At 42.3% G+C, this 18,039-nt stretch overlaps 1 protein-coding gene across 1 annotated transcript in view; it reads left to right on the forward strand.

The window, feature by feature from the left end:
- Fmn2 (formin 2) overlaps positions 1-18,039 on the forward strand; it is a 402,068-nt gene that overhangs the window by 17,128 nt on the left and 366,901 nt on the right. Inside the window, exon 2 of the mRNA XM_023710382.1 lies at positions 12,668-12,834. Coding sequence (XP_023566150.1) covers positions 12,668-12,834 — 167 coding nt within the window. The remainder of the gene's footprint in view (positions 1-12,667; positions 12,835-18,039) is intronic.

The raw sequence follows: 18,039 nt of genomic DNA on the forward strand, positions 1-18,039 counted from the left end.
ATTGAACTTTAAATGTATATAAATTTTAATAGACTGATAGCGAGTGTAGTTGGAAAAGCCTACACACAAAAGTCACTTTGCATGCTGTGCTCCAATGTGATGTACGCTAAAGTTGACGTGGGACATAATTCCTTTACCTACGCTTTACCCTCAGTGTCAAGCAAGAGTGTGTCTGAGCTCACAACTCAAGAGAAGTCTACTTCTTCAACAATACATTTGAACACTTAAAAAGATGCATTTGGAGACTCATTATAGACAGGTGCTTACTGCTGGGGACTCAGAGGACGGCACCTTCCTGTAAGAATGCCTGCTTCTGAGGCCAGGGAGATGGCTCAGTGGAATAAGTGCTTCCCCAGCAAATGCAAGGGCCTGAGTTCAATTCCCGGTTCCACAAAAAAAAAAAAAAAAAGAATGCCTGCTTCAGAAGGATGCAGGTTTGGTGGCAGTTGTCCCTGGAGGGAAGCAGAGTTCCACCCTCTTTATGTCCCAGTCCCTCTCAAGTGCGAAGCCCTGGTCGTCTTCTCTGCACCTGTGGGCAGGGGTTCCTTGTCCTCCTGACTGCTGTTGCTTGCTCTTCCACCGATGTGTCCAGCCCTCGTGTGTCTTTTTTTCTTGCGCCAATACTTGATATTCCATCTTGTCTTCCTCTTAGTATAAAACGTGCAGTGGTTTGGATTTGAAAATAGGCGTGTTGATTTCTGTTCAATCCCAGTTGGTCCTTCTTATCTAAGTTTGCTCTCTTCAGTCAGCATGGGCCATCAACATGTGAGAATGTTTAATAAGTGATATCTCTGAATTCACTGACATCAGAAACTTAAGTAATTATCATCCATGTTGGATTGAAGATTTGCTTGTCAGCAACCTCGCCTCTTCCTAGTATTTCAACTGATAGATGATAGGGGATTTTAGAGGAAATGTATTAAATAAATATATCTCAGCTATAAGATTAGAGAAAAGTTTCATGGAAGAGACAGTTGTGTTAATTCTCATTTTGTTTAAGATATAGTTGCTTGAAAGAAATGGACACTTATGTTGACACCTTTAAAAATATAGCAGTTAGAAAGGGAAAGCAGGATCTCAAGGACTAACTAATAAAGAGAGGGAAAGGTGACGAGCTAGGAATCATGACAATGTTAAGCCATGCAGTTATATGTAAAAGATGAGCAAGGCAATGATCCGGAGAATATTCAGAAGATTCTTTAATCTAGGAGTTAATTGGAAAGATTCTCACCCTGACTAACTATATATACTGATATCTGTGAACTAAGCTACTGCACTGCAGATGGTAATTTGTAATAGTGGTTTCATGTTGTGAGTGCCTGTCATTGTGGTATTCTGAATATGGGCTGCTTGTCATGACATGCCAGTTACTGCTAAGATGTCTCTCGGGTAGGTGGATGTTCAAGAAGAAGAGGGTGGTGAATGAAAGCAAGAGACAGGAAAAGAAATATTGTGGGACTGTCCTGCTTCAAGGTTGTATATGGTGAGATTTTTGGACTTATGTGCAAACATGAGAAGCATAGAATTCTTTATCCTATTTTTAAAATATAATCTAATTTTTAAATTTTTTTTTATCATATTATGTAGGGACTTAAAGTTCAACATATCAATACTTGATGAAAAATACCTGTTCCTTATTATGCCTAAGATGTTTGAAATGCAGTGAGATAGTGAGGTTAAGCTTGATAGCCTAAATTGTTTGATAATAACAATAAGCTTGTCTTCTGGATGGTTAACAACCTAAGTTTGCAGACCAAAATTAGAGAAAAAGGAGGGCTGCAAGGAAAGCCAACATTTTGGCCCTAACCTTCTCAGGTCAATTAAGACTCAGGACATATGAGAACTTGTACTGTAACGTCATGTACCTCGGTAGTGTCCCAAATTTTCTGATCAAGAAGATTATGGGGCCAAAGAGGAAAGTGATTGATGACGTAGAGTGTGCCTAAGGAGAGTCACATGGGGAGAAGACACTCTCTCAGGCTTTCACAGAGAGCACATTGGCCAAGCAATGGCCGTGACTCATCCACATGGCTGACACTGACAAAGGTTCTACAATCTGAGGTACAGGATCTCAGGATAAAGACTGAGGGCATTTCACTGACCTTCTCAGACCAAAAAGCTACAACTCTTGTTGCATAGGTCCTGCTTTACCTTGGTCTTAACCATCCAGTAGAAAAGTATGAAGACAAAATATAGGAAGTAAAGCCATGTTGTTATGTTGAGCTGTGGGGGACTCAGGTCAATAATTTCTGACATTGCCAGTTAAACAGAAGACCCATTGCTATTATGGGCTACTGGACTCTTTTAGAATATTTTGCTGAGTTTACACACCTATAATATTCAATAACGGAACTTAAAAAAATGGGATATAACTATGAATGTCCATTTTGTATCTGTGTATTCAAAGCGGTTGGGATAGATATATAGTTGCATTCTCTTAATGAATAGAATGATTTTTTCTAATGGTGTTTGTAAGTAGGATCACAAGTCTGCATCTTGTACAGCAATTAACCACTAAGAAGAATATATGCAGTGTATTATTTGTTGAAACTGTACTCTCGATTTGATTTGAAACTGTCTCATTGCTATCTGTTTATCAATAAAACTTTGAAAAGAAAAAAAAATATAGCAGTTATCTTGCTTATCCTGTGAACATTAAAGAATACATAAAGGGGACCTAGATAAGTTGCTGTGCCTGTCGTTCCAGCGGGTTAGGGAGGTGGAGGCAGGAGAACCCTTGAGCCTGGAAGCGTAAGCCTCCTGGCTAGACTCCCAACTCTTTTTTTTTTTGTGGTACTGGGAATTGAACTCAGGACCCTGTGCTTGCCAGGCAAGTGTTTATTCTACTGAGCTATCTCCCCAGCCCAAGATTCCAACTCTTTAAAAACCAAAAAACCCTGGGGCTTGGGCGGAGCTCAGTGGGCGAGTGCTTGGTCAGAATGAGCAAGGCGTAGATTCGATCTTCATCTCCATGCCACAAAAAGGTCAAGACAAGAACAAAGCACGCAAACAGAGAAAGAAAAGCATGTCGGTGACATAGTTGTAGGTGTTAAAGACAAATTATTAAAGTGAATGGTATTTTAGAGTGTAAACTTGAGCCCAAAAATCACACTTGGTGTGCTCTCTCCCTGGGTATAAGCTTACTCAAATATTTTGGCCTTTATTTGTTTACAGGAGAAATTAGGTGTTTGAAGTAAAGGTTCTCTAAAGGTTCTCTAAGATTTATTCTCGGGGCCAGGGAGATGGCTCAGTAAAATAAACACTTTCCTGGCACGTGCAAGGGACTGAGCATTTCAATCCCCGGTTCTGCAAAAAAAAAAAATTACTCTGGCTGTAAAATATTTAGGATTTAAAGGACATTAGTAGAGGGCCAGCAAGATAACTCAGTGGTCTAAAGTGCCTTCTTAGACAAGCTTAGGCAAGTGCAGGGACTGCAGTTCAATCCCAGGCACCACATGTCTTGCCAGCCCTGCCCCCAGAGCAGGCTGAGCCCGCCACAAAAAAAAAAAAAGAAGGACATTAGTAGAATGTTAACACATAATTTGATCCCTATGACAAAAAATGATTTGTCTTTGGGGTCAGTGGAGACAGAAAAGCTATCTGCGTCATCATGGCAAACAGAAACAAAACACAACAGTGGTAACAGCAACTACCACACCCATATCCTTTTCCTGTTGTCTCCATGGGACAATTTCTGCATTGAAAGTATTTATTTCTGTTTGTATGTTTTATTGTCTCAGGCAAATGTGGAAGAGCCAGGGACACTCGCTGCTCTGTGTCATCAGCAGTTAGGAGCCTGAAGTTTGCATCTCTTCTACAAGAAGGAGATGCATTGACTTACTGTGTGGTTAGCCAGTGCAAGGAGCAGGGTTTTTTTTCCATTATTGTAGCCATTGGTGGGCCTGTGACATATGACGGGCTCCTATCTACTTGGTTGCCCTTGCTGCTACACCACCCTGATTCCACTCATGGTGTTTAATTAAGGAAGTGTGTTCTAAGCACACTGCTATTACCATGTTCCGCCGCGATCTGTGATCATTGTAACTAGGCTGTTAGCCCCTGTGGGGTGCAGACCGTGTGGTCTGTTTCTTTTATGTCTTAGTGCAAAATGTTGATCAGAAGTTTTTCCAGGAGTTGCTGGCTTACTCAGAAGTAGAAGGTCCCTAGAATAAAAATGAGGAGCGCAAAGTGTGTGTCCAGTTTTGGCACCGCTACTCTCCAGTCTTATGACCTCAGGCAGATTCTGGAACCTTCTCATTGCCCAGTTAGTTCCTTTGAAATTGGAAAGATAAATCCTTGCCTGCAGAGACTGGGGGCACGGCCCAGTGGTGGTGTGCGTGCTCAGCATGCCAGTGGCCCTGCGTACTCCACAACACTCACAGCAAGTGTGGAGATGTCTTTAACATTGCAGAGCTCTAGCCAGAGAAAAGATACCTACTTTTTTTTTTAATGGTGGAGACTGAATCCAGGGCTTTGTGCATGTTGAACAAGTGCTGTTTTTTATTTTTATTTTTATTTTTATAGTATCACTGGTGAGGCTCAGTAGAACTCCAGTGCAAGGATGGATGATTTTTATTTTGTATTTTAGTAACTGTATGTGGAAGAATATGTGGGAAGAGAGAGAAGGGAATAATGCTGAAGTTATTGGAAGACAGTAATAAGTTCTGTGTCATTGAATGAGTATCACTTTTGATATGAATTTAATAAGTACAATAAAACACACAAGCTTTAAAAAGACAAAGTTAGGACTTGTAGCAAGCGTGATTTTAGGCAGTGCCTTGTTAAAGTATTTTAAAATGAAAAAAAAAAAATAAAAGCAAATCCTTAGGGAATGAAGATGGTTTATGCTGTAATCACATTGCTTAGTATACTTTTCTGAAAGCAGGCTTTTAGAACCCACTGAATGATTTTTTTCAAGTGAAATCAAATTTTTATTTCACATTTATGACAAAGAACATTTGAATTACATCTTGACAACAGTAGTATTAATGGGAACATTTACTGGTATACTGTGATGTGATTTTTCTGTTTGTTTGTTTTTGATGTTTTGAGATGAGGCTTCACTAGGTGGCCTTGGCTGGCCTCCAACAGGTCCCCTCTGCCCCACCAGCTGAGTGCTGCGATTACAGGCTGGGCGGCAGGGCTCACCTTGTGTCACGCTTACTCGGAAACTTGTTTTAACTGATTTTCACAACAACTCTAGGAAGTAGTGAGGATGATTATTTTCAATTTAGACATGAGGAAACTGGGCTGGCAGGTGTAGTTCAGTGCTTGTTTAGCATTCCAAAGACCATAGGTTCATCCCCAGCACTGCAAAAACCAAAACGAAACAAAATGGAAAAGAGAGATACATAGAGGCAGACAGCCTGAGACTTAGGGAGTCTGAGTGACCTGTCCAGTGCCCTTGCTTAGCATAGGCAGCGGGGCACTTAGAAACTGCTGGGTGGGGTCTGTGGTTTCAGCTCATAACTGGTTCACCATGCTTCCCCTCCTGGACACATTTCATGAAGTCTGATGATAAAGTCGCATTTCTATGACTGGGCAGAAAATAAGGAACACTTTTATTCCATATTCAAAACGGTAAATTTTCCATGGGTTATACTTTTATAGATTTCGCTGGGCTATATCCCAGACACAGTGAATATATTGGCCAGATAAGTGAGATGGACAAGACACCTAACATCCTGGGCCTGTGTGTCTGAATTTGTAAATGATAGTTGAGGGCTGGGTTTGGAGAACAGAGAGCTTGCGCTTCACCCTGGCTCTGGTTTTTGAGTGGGGGAAGGAAAAGAGGGGGACAAGAAAGCCTGAGAAATTGCTCTGTCCTGCCTGAGTCTTCCTATAGTGATGAACTCACCAATTCATTTTTGTTTGATTATAAAATGTCAGCAGTTTATGTGGTCGGAGATGGTTTTATTGGCTTGTGATAATTTTCTTAAGTGTTATTGTTACCATGGTTGCTGGGGCAGAGGCCTGAGGCAGCAGTGGGATCTAGTTCTTCCAGTGTGTGTGTGTGTGTGTGTGTGTGTGTGTGTGTGTGTGTGTGTGATGTATTTTAATGATTGACCTCTTCTATATCTGATGTGTGCAATCCCTACGCTCTGAAAGGCCAAGGCAGGAAGATCACAAGTTTAAACCCAGACTGGGCAACTTAACAACTATGAGACTGTGCTCTAAAATTAAAAAAAAAAAGTCAAGGGGAATGCAGCTGAGTGGGAAGGTCCTGTGTTTAGTCTGCAGTATGGAAGCAGAAATGCCTTCTTGCTAGTACGTATTGTTTCTGTACTCTTTGTGATAGCTGTGCTGACTAGGATAGTTAGAAATTTAATGTCAGTTTGATTTCTGTGTCTCTAAAGGCCAGATGTTGCATGTTTTTCCAAATACTTACTGGGCATGTCTACTTCTTTTGAGAAGCGTCTGTTCAGTTCATCTGTCCATGTATGGATTGGGCTATTTGATTTTTGTGGTGTTATTTGAGTTCTTTATGCACTGTAGATATTGCTGCTGTGTCGGAAGAGCAGCTGGCAAACGTTCTCTCCCATCCTGTAGGCTGTCTGTCTGCTCTGTTAGTTGTTCCTGCTGTGCAAAAACAAGTTAATTTGATGTAGTTTCATTTCTTGATTCTCGCTATTATTTCCTGTGCCATTAGAGTGCCTCTCAGGAAGTCTGCCTGTGCCTGGAGCTTGAAGTGTTTCCCTTGTGTTTTCTTCTAGCCATTTTTAAAGCTTCAGGTCTTATATTTAGGCCTTGGATCCATTTTGAATTGATTTTTGTACAGGGTGAAAGAGATCTAATTTCAGCCTCCTATATATAGCTATCCAGTCTTCTTGCACCATTTGTTAAAGAGGCTGTCCTTTCTCTAATGTATGTTTTGGACTGTTGGTCAAGAATCAAGGCTATCGTTAGATGGCTTTTTTCTACATATGCATTTTTGGGCCACTACTGTGCTGTTTTGTTGTTATGACTTTGTAGCATAATTTAAAATAAGGTATGCCGAAGCCTCTAGTTTTGCTTATTGTTTTGGCTATTCTGGGTTTTTTGTGTTTCCATATGAATTTTAGGATTTTTTCAATAGTTCTATAAAGAGTGTCATTTGAGTTTTGATGGTGCTAAATCTGTACATTGCTTTTGGTAATATGGCCATTTTAACAATATTAATTTTGCCATCCATGAACATGGAAGGTCATTCGGTCTTTTAGTGTATTCTTCCATGCTCTTTAATTTTTAATATGGAGGCCTTTCACCTGTTTGTTTACCTTGATTGCTCACTATTTTTTGAAACTATTTTGAGTGGATTTACTTTCCTTATTCAGCTATTTCATTATTGATGTATAGCAAAATGATTTTTTGAGTATTAATTTTAAATCCTGAAAAAAATGTAATACTGTACATTTAGTTTCTTCTAGGTTTTTTTTTTTTTTTTTGGGTGGAACTGGGGATTGAACTCAGACCCTTGTGCTTGCCAGGGAAGTGCTTATTCTATTAAGCCATCTCCCTGGCCCCAGTTTCTTCTTGTTTTTAATTGATAAATGAAATATTATACTATTGATACAGGGAAGTGAAGCTGAACTTGGCTGGGTGACCTCCCAATTATAAGGAAAAATGATCTCCCGACCTGACCTGGATGGTTCGTGTTCTCTAAAACTGAAGAATGAATTTTAGGAACAAATGGAGGTTATGAGCAGAATATATTTATTGAGGGAAAGAAAGCTCCTGTCTGAGGGAGGGACAGGCGAGGGACCTGAGCGGGTTGTTCCCCTGGATGCTTGTCTCTTTCAGGAACTTTTATAGTGTAAAACCATGCTGAGCTAAGGTGGAGAAATGGGGAATTTGCTTAGGTGGATGTGGGGTTGGACAAAACTATGGTTAACCAATGGGATTACAAATACCATTGCTCAGGTAAAATTGATTAGGCCCAGGACCATATGGGGTAGTGAGTCACGTAGCAAGTGGACATGAATATAAAACAGGACCTTATCTGATGGCCTTCAGACAATGATTCTTTCTGAGTAATAAGCAATCCTGGATGCCAACCTTTAGGGAGGTCAGCATTTGTTTGATCTTTAGGTCTGGCTCACAGCAGGAACATCTCCCACAGTTGTAAGGTGTCTGGTCTTTGTCATCTCCTTTGAGAGCCTGACCTTGTCTGACAGTCAATATTTCTAACTGAGGCTGTCTGCAACATTATGACCTATGCTAAGTACTATAGATGCTTTCTTTCATTGGTGCTTCACAATGATCCTGTGACAGGGATTCACAGTTTTCCATTCACTCTTTGATCCCACCTGTAATTACTTATGTGCCAGAGCTTTTTGGGGGTAAATTCTTAGGTCAAAAAGGTGAAATATTTTGAGATCATTGACATATATTATTAAAGTATTCCCTAAAACATCCCCTTTCAATAGTACAGAGGCCACTTTGGATTTGGGGCTTCTGTGAATCAATACTGAAGACTACTGGAGGAAAAAAGAAACCTAAATTCACTAAGGTTCTTTGAATTCTGATCTTCATCTTCAGTCCTCTAATTACTGTCCTGTAGTCCTCTGAGTCTTTAGTAGCTGCCCTAGGCATTCCATCTAGCTCTGTGACAGCCCTTGTGCATATGCATTTACCTGAAGCAGTCACAGAATCATACCCAATTTGAAAGGAAAGGAGTATTTATACATTGGTGGGATTATAGTCAAGAATATGGGAAGAGTTGAGTGAGTAAGCCATAGAACAAGCCAGGAAGCATGGAAATGTTGCACTGATAATCCAGTAAGGGAAACTGGAAAGTTGTCAACGTGTTAGTTAGAGAAAATAGAAGGGAGTATCATGAAGGTGAGAAAGTGTTTTAAGGCATAGGAGACTCAACAGTGAAACTCTTACTAGTGATTAAGAAATCGTGTAAGGTGAAGATGGGAGGATCATTGGTACCAAGTTGCTTATTGGCCTCTGTTGCGTGATGTGGATGGAAGTCAACTTAGAATGCACTGAGCCAGGAATGAGAGGGAGAAGGGTGAAGGTAGATTAGATCATTTTGCTTGTACTTTTAATGTGAAGGAAGCCAAGAAATGGGATAGTGGAGTGAAGAAACATTGATTTTACAGTACTATGGCTTCATGCATACTAGGCAAGCCCTCTGACCAGCATGCCCAGACTGTGTTATATTCTAAAGTGTGTTTTGTGTGCTACTGGAGACGTCTGTGAAGAGGGAGGTGTTCAGGGTTCAGGAGGGAGAGTGGGTAGTCACAGAAGCGGAAATCCTGAGCATGCTACATAGAATCCCATTCAGAACACAAGGGGAGCAACTTGTTTTTGTTTGTTGCAGGACACATTTAAACTGTAAGGAAGGCAAGAGGGTGGATGTAGCAGGTACGTGGAGTTTTTCTCTGATTCTTCTGTTTTTTTCCCATAAATTAGAGAACATCCTTGTCTTATCATGGGAGGGGGGGCACTGGCAGAGAGGAGAATGTGCAAAACTTGTCCTGGAGAGTGAGGGCTAGCTAAGAATGCAGAGTGGCTCAGTGTCTAATCGAGGTCTTGAAAACAGACAACACGTGTCTTCTACTGTGTTTGCTGCCTCAGGTGTAGGCTTAGAGAAGGTTGATGGTAGACTGAGGCTAGCTATGGTTTTATGAGGCAAATGTGATGGAGCGAGAGGGCAGTGAGGGAGCTGAAGTGATTGCAGATTTAATTACAGTGATGGGAGGGAGAATTCAAGCTGATAAGGAAGGAAGTGAAGACAGGGTATGGCAATGATGCATCATGTGACAGCAGTAGCTACAAGTAGTTGGAGATCAGCCATGGTAGATATGAAGGGTTCAAGGTCTGTGTGGAGGAAGGAGCATTTGAAGGGGTTTAGAGTAAAAGCCTGAAGGAGAAAAGGTAGTTGCTAGGGGTTAAATGTTCCATCTAGGCATCTGTACCTATATTGATTCATTGATGTTTAAGAAAATATAATTGACCATCCCCTCCTTGCCACTCCTTGAGTTCTTGGGTAAAGGGGGTGAACAGCAAAGTCTGCTGAAATGGAGTTTATATTCTACCAAGTGACAGATGACAGTGTTATCAACATTCAAGGGCTAAGCTCTCTAAAGAGGAATAGGTGAGTAATACGAAAAAAGAGGACAGTATGTGTTATTTTAGAAAGGGCAGTCAGGAAGTTCTCTCAGTGAGAGTGACACTTGGGCAGACCTCATTGAGGTGGAGTGAGTCATTCAAGTGGTTGGGGGAAGAGGGTTCTGGCACCAAAGCCTCAGGGAGAAGAGTGAAGCTGAGAGAGAGAGACAGAGAGAGAGAGAGAGAGAGAGAGAGAGAGAGAGAGAGAGAGAGACAGACAGACAGACAGACAGACAGACAGACAGACAGAGACACAGAGACACACAGAGACACAGAGAGAAGAGAGTGATGAAGAGAAGTGGAGAGGAGTTTGCTTTTACCCTGAGCATGACTGGAAGTTGGTGGGGCAGGGGGTGTAGTTCTTCTTCTGGAAATAGTGGAGTTCCCAATGATGACCTGCTCAAGGGTCATCATGGGAACGGGGACGTGATGGAAAAATGCTGGCTGAAGACAAGAAACCAAGTATGCAGATGAAGCTTCTACCTCTGTGTGGGGTCCCGTGATGTTGTAACTATTGATAGCGCTAGAGATGCAGTAGGAGAGTAGGACAGTGAGTCAAGGCTTGAAGGAAGGTAGCAGTGAGGAGGAAATGAGAAGAATTTTGTGGATGGTGGAAAGGAAGAAAGATGGCAAGTGACCTAGTCAGTGGCCGGAGTTTTCAAAGCAGCTCATGGTTTGGAAGGAGAAAAATCATCTGGAAGTGTTCTTGGGGCTTAAGGGAGTTTTCCCCCCACCTTCTGTCTCTTAAATATGCACATTTTACATAAAATGCCTTCATTGGAGAGTCCTAAGGACCACGAGGTCCTCCTTGGGCAGCCAGGTTACTATTAATGTGAGGTGGTGAAGTTCCCATTAGAAAGAGGTGAGGGCGGGCTTCTCACCTGGGTCAGAGTGGGTCATAGTTCTGTGTTGCACATTATTCCATGATGCTTTGGTAATTTTTGACTGAGTGTGCACGTGTACATTCACCCTGTCACGTTTACTCATGGGAATGCCAGACCCTATGTCCCAATTCACACAGTGTGTGAATTGTAGGAAAGAGCTAGAGTACTATTAGGGCTGTTTTCTGTCTTTTGATTGTGTGTGTACAATGCATATACACTGGTAGGATAATTAATCACTTGAGAATTAAGGGATGTGGTTTGCTGGGTATTTTGTTCCACTTAAATTTCCATACAGGTAAACTTCAGTCCTGTTGGGGAAAAATCCTTTCATTACTTCTCAAAAAATGAAATTACAGAAAAGAGTAGGTTTAAAGATTCCAAAAGGGTATGAGGAGAAGCCATTGAAGGGTTTTCTACATAAGTGATTTTGATCTCAAGTTGAATCCACCAGTTAGATGGAGGGACAGCGGGAGGGCAGGAACTCTGGAACCTGTACAGTTTTTCATTTTCTCTGTCATAGGTCATACACACAGAAAAAACGCTTCGTTAATGTATGAAGGTTAGAGGGGCTGGTGAGATGGCTCAGTGGTCTAAAGCACCTACTTAGAACAAGCTAAGCTAAGCAAAGCACAGGGACCGCGGTTCAATCCCCCAGCACCACATGCCAGCCAGCCCCGCCCCCTGGTGGGCTGAGCTGGCCACACACACACACACACACACACACACACACATAAATAAATAAATAAAAAAAAATTAAAAAAAAATGTATGAAGGTTAGAGAACAAGGAGGGTCAGTTTATGAGCCATGGTCGTGCCTCTGGCTGTCACTAGAATCAGTGGTGACCAGTAAGGTCCCGATGCCCATGGATCCAGTGACTCTGTTCTTCCAGATAATTCTAAGGCACAGCCAAGATTGGGAACCCTGGACTAAGGAGCCTGTGTCCTCCAAGGTCCTCAGCTAATGAGAAGACTCTCATTGTACCTCTCTTCTCTCATTATTTTTTCTTTTTTGGTACCAGGAATCAAAATCAGGACCTAGACCTTGCCAGGCCGGGGCTGTGCCGCTGAGCTGTATCCTTGGCCTGCTCCTATCTCTTTTAGTGAAATAATGTAGAGTTAGGGTTCTGAGAAGCATCTGAAAACATGTTGAGTTACTGGCTTTCTCTCAGTTTAGAGTGACTTTGTTGCTGACAAACTCTTCGCTCTTCATGGATGGGTGCCTTTGCCTGTCTTCTTGTCATATTCTTTGTCCTTCTCTACTGCCAAGCCTGAGACTGTGAATGTCAGACACTGACATTTCTAGGCCCTGGATGGTGGCACATTGAGTTACTGTTGCCTTAGAGAATTTCTACAGGGCAAACAAAAAGAGAGGAGAATTGCTAATAAGGTCCGAAGTGTGGGGGCTTTCTCAGGTGGAGGAGGTAGGGCTGGCAACTTGGCCCATTCTCTTGGGAGACAGAAGGTGTTCTGGGGCTGCCACAGTGAATACCCACTGCCCTCTCCTACACGGTGTCCCTGGCCTCAGACTGCAGTTGTCCCTGGCTTGAGAGGCCTTTTTGTGCACGGGGCAGTAGCCTTGGAGACCGAGTTGCTCATTGCCTGTGTTTACCCACCTCTCCCTGGAGGGTTGGAGCCAGGCGATCCTCTGGCTCTGCACTCTAATGACTGTGTCTCCTCCGCAGGGCGGACTCTGCTGGAGAAGCTGTTCAGCCAGCAGGAGAATGGGCCTCCAGAAGAAGCCGAGAAGTTTTGCTCCCGCATCATCGCCATGGGGCTTCTGCTTCCTTTCAGCGACTGCTTCCGGGAACCGTGCACCCAGAACGCTCAGTCCAGTTCTGCTCCATTTGATGTAAGTAGGAGCATTCACTTCTGCCTGGGAGGCAGCTTACAGCTGAAACAGCAACCATGGTGTGCGTCTGCCTGGTTACTCTGCGATTTCAAAACAACACGTGATGCCGACCTTTCTCCCCTGGGCCGTTCATTGGCTCAGCAGATCTGTTTCTATACTCTTCTTTTTGACTACAGCATTAAGTATATTTGCCAAGCATCCTTCACTTCACAGATGGCCACTCAACTCTTTCTAGACTGGTCTAATCAGGAATGAATTTTTTTGTTTTTAAATGATTTTTGTGATGCTGGACTAGACTCCAGGACTAGGTAAATGCTCTCCTATTGAGTTATATCCTCAGCCCATCTGTAGTGATTTTAAAGTGGATCTAAGTAGTGTTTCTGGCTTTGCTGGTTACAAGCAGCTCCACAGGGTGAAATGCTGTCCCTGTGGGTTGGTGCTTTCCATAGCCCCTGAGGTGCTGTACCTAGCTCAGTTAGTACCCTGACGTGGAGCAGTCCCTTCTGCTCCCTTCCTCGCTCATGCACCAAGAGTTTACGCTGTGGGACAGTCATTCAGAAGGCATGTTTATTTTTTGTCATGAATATCAGTACAGCTGGATTATCATATTCAAGCCGGAGTATCACTGATCTTTCAGGTATGTGATGCGTGTGTGACACGGGTTGTGATGTATGTTCATCCGATACCAGATATCGAAGGATTTCCTTAGGTAAATTTCTCTGGGACAGGCCATGAGCTAGTGGCTTCCTGGGGCAGAGCCCAGGATCTGAGTACAGGGAGCAAAGTGTCTCCAACCAAGCAGTTTCATTACATTTGTTTGGTTCTTGTCAGCTGCACCTCTTTTCTTGTGGTTTGCTTTGGCGTATGTGTTGTGTTGCAGACAGTGAAACGATGGAGTTTTAAAAGATAGCAAAAGTGAACGGAGGATGGGGTCAAAATACGGTCATAAATAATAAACTGTAGCTGTGTAAGATGGCACCCATTCCTGCTACCCCAGCTAGTCGGGAGGCTGAGGCAGGAGGCTTGCAAGTTCAAGCACAACCTGAGCAATTTATTGAGATTCTGTCTCAGAATAAAAAACAAAACAAAACAAAACAAAAAAGTGGTGAGGGGACAGGAGAATGTGGATCAGTGTAGAGGTCCTGGGCTTCGTTCCCAGTACCGTTGCAGACAAGTTCTGTGTTTCCCTGTTTTTCTTCTTCCCCTTCTCTAACCATGGTTTTCTCAGTCTCCCCTCAGTGTCTGCAAAATAAATCATGAGAGCTTCCTGATTCTTTACATCTGAAAGAAACTCCTCTGGGTTATGCTGTTGTTTAGGCACTTTCTTTTTCTTTTTCTTTTTTTTTTTTTTTTTAAATTTTATTGTGTGTGTGTGTGTGTGTGTGTGTGTGTGTGTGTGGCCAGCTCAGCCCACCAGGGGGCGGGGATGGCTGTCATGTGGTCCTGGGGGATTGAACCGCGGTCCCTGTGCTTTGCTAAGCTTGTTCTAAGTAGGTGCTTTAGACCACTGAGCCATCTCACCAGCCCATGTTTAGGCACTTTCTTTGTTGATTTTTAAAAAATTTAAATTTATTCCTAAGCTACTTTTTTTTCTTTAATACTGCTAGGTAGATCATTTCTTTCTACTGGAAGAATTGTGTATAGTTTTAATTTTTGTCCTGATTTCTCCTTTCTGAGAAATCTGTTATGTTGTAGAGGGAGAACCTCAGGATTTGTGGTACATTAAGTGTTGTCAAGCTGTGTTATGGAAAATACATCAATTAGGCACATTGGAATCTTAAATAAATGTAGTACAGATAAAGGAAAACTAGCTATGAATAGCACTTAATTTTTGATTAAGACTATTCCTAAATTAGCTTCAATTTTCTTCATTAAAGCTGAGAAGTAAACAGTGTTGTTAGTTAACATGTGCAATGGGATTAAGCCGCACAGAATATGATAACCCCTTTTTGTTCTCTCTTTTAAATTGTTTATTATTTATTTTTGCATTATTTTTTTATTTTATTTTCTTTTTTGCGGCACCGGGGATTGAACTCAGGCCCTTGCGCTTGCCAGAGAAGTGCTTATTCCACTGAGCCTTCTCCCCAGCCACTAACCATCTCCCCGGCCCCTTATTTTTGCATTATTGAGGATGAACCCAGGGCCTCATGCATCCTGGGCAAGCGCTTTGCCATGGGGCGACATCCCCAGTCCCTCTCTCTAGCTTTAAAAATTGAGCTCGCCTCTTACACTTCACCCCTCTCCGTTCTTGTGACCTTGGTGATGTTGTTTTGGAGGACAGCAGGGTTTGGCATAAAGAATGAGAAACAAACCCACAAAAAATTAAGTCGTTCTGTACTGCACATAACCCTTTCCTTGAAATGGGGGACTTTCTACCCCCAAGGCTGATGTGATTGTGTGTCCTTACTCTATCTGTGGACTCTGCACTAAGTCTCTACTTGTCCACACCAAACTGAACACAAAACAGAAAAGACAGTAGCAACTTAGTATCAAATCCAAGCCCAGATTATATGCACAATCCAGGATTTGCTTCAAAATCCAGTAAAGTAACTATTCAGGGGCTGTGGAGACTGAGGCATCCAAATGGGCTGGGGAAGAATATGCTTCTCCTTGGGGAGAGAAGTTGCTGATAATTAGTCTCTCTGATGGTTTCCAGAAAATAGCTGTTGGGAGCATTTCTACCCAGTAATTCTCTTGACAACGGTTGCCCTTCAAGACCTAATTCTCTGTAGGAATAGGCTCAGGGTTGGCAGTCTTCCTTGGCTTTGTAACTGTTCCGTTCCTCAAATACCCCTTTTCTATCTTCACATATATGTGTGATTTGAACAAAAAACACCTTTGGTTGAGCTCGTACTGAGAGTTTGCAAGTTGGCCTACTTCAGTTAACCCTTCTAATTTTAGCCTCATATTATACATTGCTAGGTCTATGAGCTATCATTTTGCTTTATAGAATGCTATGGAAAATACAGGCTTCATATTTTCTCTTACATTTTAGCTTAAGGACTTAAGAGCTTTGAAAGACATAAATAGCTTTGAGTGGTCACATTAATTTATTTACAGATGTTTCCCATGAACATTCTACATGCAAGGTATAGTTTTCCCTACGAAATAATTCAAGAAAAAGGGGAAGTTTTTTGAAGAAAAGAAAAGAAATGGAGTTTGTACACCAGGGATAGGCAGCCTTTGCACAACTTGAGAGTGTCTTAAAGGAATAGGGGTAGGTGTCTGGCAGGCTTCTATAGAAAAAGACCTTGTGAAGTTTCAACTTATGCAAATGATGGATCAAGCATGCTCAGTACTGAGTGTGCCAGCTTTATGCAAATGCACCAAGATTCCTGATTGGTTGATATTTACACATGACAGAACCTTGGGTAGTAGTAGCAGTTCATTGATCAGATGCAGGTGGCAGAATGAGCCTGCCAGGAGGAGACTGTTTCTCTTGGTAGCTGAAGCAGGAGCACAGCTCAGGCTAGGGCCAAAAAGCTCAGAGCCTTGTTCTCTGGGAACAGCCCATCAAATAAGGGATCTATTCAGAATTTTAAGCCTGCTTTGGACCCTCTTGGAGAGTCAACTTTCTGAAATCTAAGTAGTAAATTTGGGTAATTTAGGCTTCTGAAATATGTTAACAAGTGAATAAAATAAAATTCTTGTTCTCCTGAAATGTATGTCTTAATGGGGAGCACTAACAAATTTTAAAAGCACTGATTAATTTCTATCACATGTTAAGAGGTGCTGTGAAGGAAAGAACTCTGAATAATGTGTGAAGGGAATGGAGTAGGGGGTGATCGTGCAGAGGGGTCCTCTGTGGGGACTCATGAGGCCATTGTAAGGAGAGGTCACTCAAGGTAGCACCACTGTGACCAGTTCAGAGGACACGATGAGGTACACAAGGGGCTGGGACAATGGAAGACCAGTGAGCTAGGGCTAGACAGGAGAGGTTTCAGGACTCACAGTGGCAGTGTTTTGAAAAACCATGAAGTGAATATGGATTTTTGTTTAACAAAATGTGAGCTCTTTTGAAGTTTTGTGCAGGGGAAGAATGTAGTTGCTTTATGTGTTGCATAGATAGTAAGAGTCTTCTTATAATAAAGTCTCCAGCTTTTATATAGTAAGAGTGAAGGGACTGAGGTAGAAATAGTAATAGCAGGGAGGCTGTCACAGTTATTGAGTGAGTGAGAGGTGGTGGCAGCAGATATTGGTTGGGTATGATGATGTTGGTTCGGGAGATGGAGTTGGTGACCTGCAATGGATTCTGGAGGTGGGACTGTTGGGTCTTTTGGTGGGAGACCAGGGGAGAAGAAGTCAGGTGACTTGACTTTTGAAGTCGCTGGGTGGGTGGATGATTGTGACATTTACTGAGATGCAGACAGGTTCAGTTTTAGGAGGGAAATGTGGGGACAAAACTGGTGAGAGGGTGTATGCAGATGGACGTGAAGTTTTCCTCAGCTTCTGCTGTCATGGTGCGAGGATCGCGCACAGCCCTAAGTCAAGTCTCATATAAAGTGGCGCGGTGTCTGCATTTAACCTGTGCTCATCCTGTCTACCTGAAGTCAGCTCTAGATTGCTACATATTATGTAATCTATGTAGTATGGTATTATACACTTTCCTTGAGGAAGATTCTCTTTAGAAAATGCATGCTTAGCTTATCCGCTGACAAGTGTGAGTGGAGTGTTGACCTTTTTTTGGCTGAGTGGAGTGCTGACTTCATGAGCAGATCACTATTAGGGCCATCAAGGACAGGTACTGGCTTCTATAGAGCAGAAATAGATTTTGAGGTCCTCATTATTCTTTTTGTATTTAATTTAATTTAATTTATTTATTTATTTTTGGCAGAACTGGGGATTGAATTCAGGTCCTTGTGCTTGCTAAGGAAGCGCTCATTCCACTAAGCCATCTCCTGGGCCCCCCTTATAATTGTTTTTTTTTTTTCTTTTAAAGTTTTTATTTGTGTGTGTGTGTGTGTGTGTGTGTGTGTGTGTGTGTGTATGTGTGTGTGTGGCCAGCTCAGCCCACCAGAGGGTGGGGCTGACTGGCATGTGGTGCTGGGGGATTGAACTGTGGTCCCTGTGCTTTGCTAAGCTTGTTCTAAGTAGGTGCTTTAGACCACTGAGCCATCTCACCAACCCTCATAATTCTTTTTGATATTAGGATTGAGCCCAGAACTTCACACGTGCTAAGCAAGTGCTGTTATGACTGAGTTATTC

The sequence above is a fragment of the Octodon degus genome, unplaced genomic scaffold (genome assembly GCF_000260255.1).
Source record: "Octodon degus isolate 3935 unplaced genomic scaffold, OctDeg1.0 scaffold00017, whole genome shotgun sequence".
In the NCBI taxonomy this organism is placed as follows: domain Eukaryota; kingdom Metazoa; phylum Chordata; class Mammalia; order Rodentia; family Octodontidae; genus Octodon; species Octodon degus.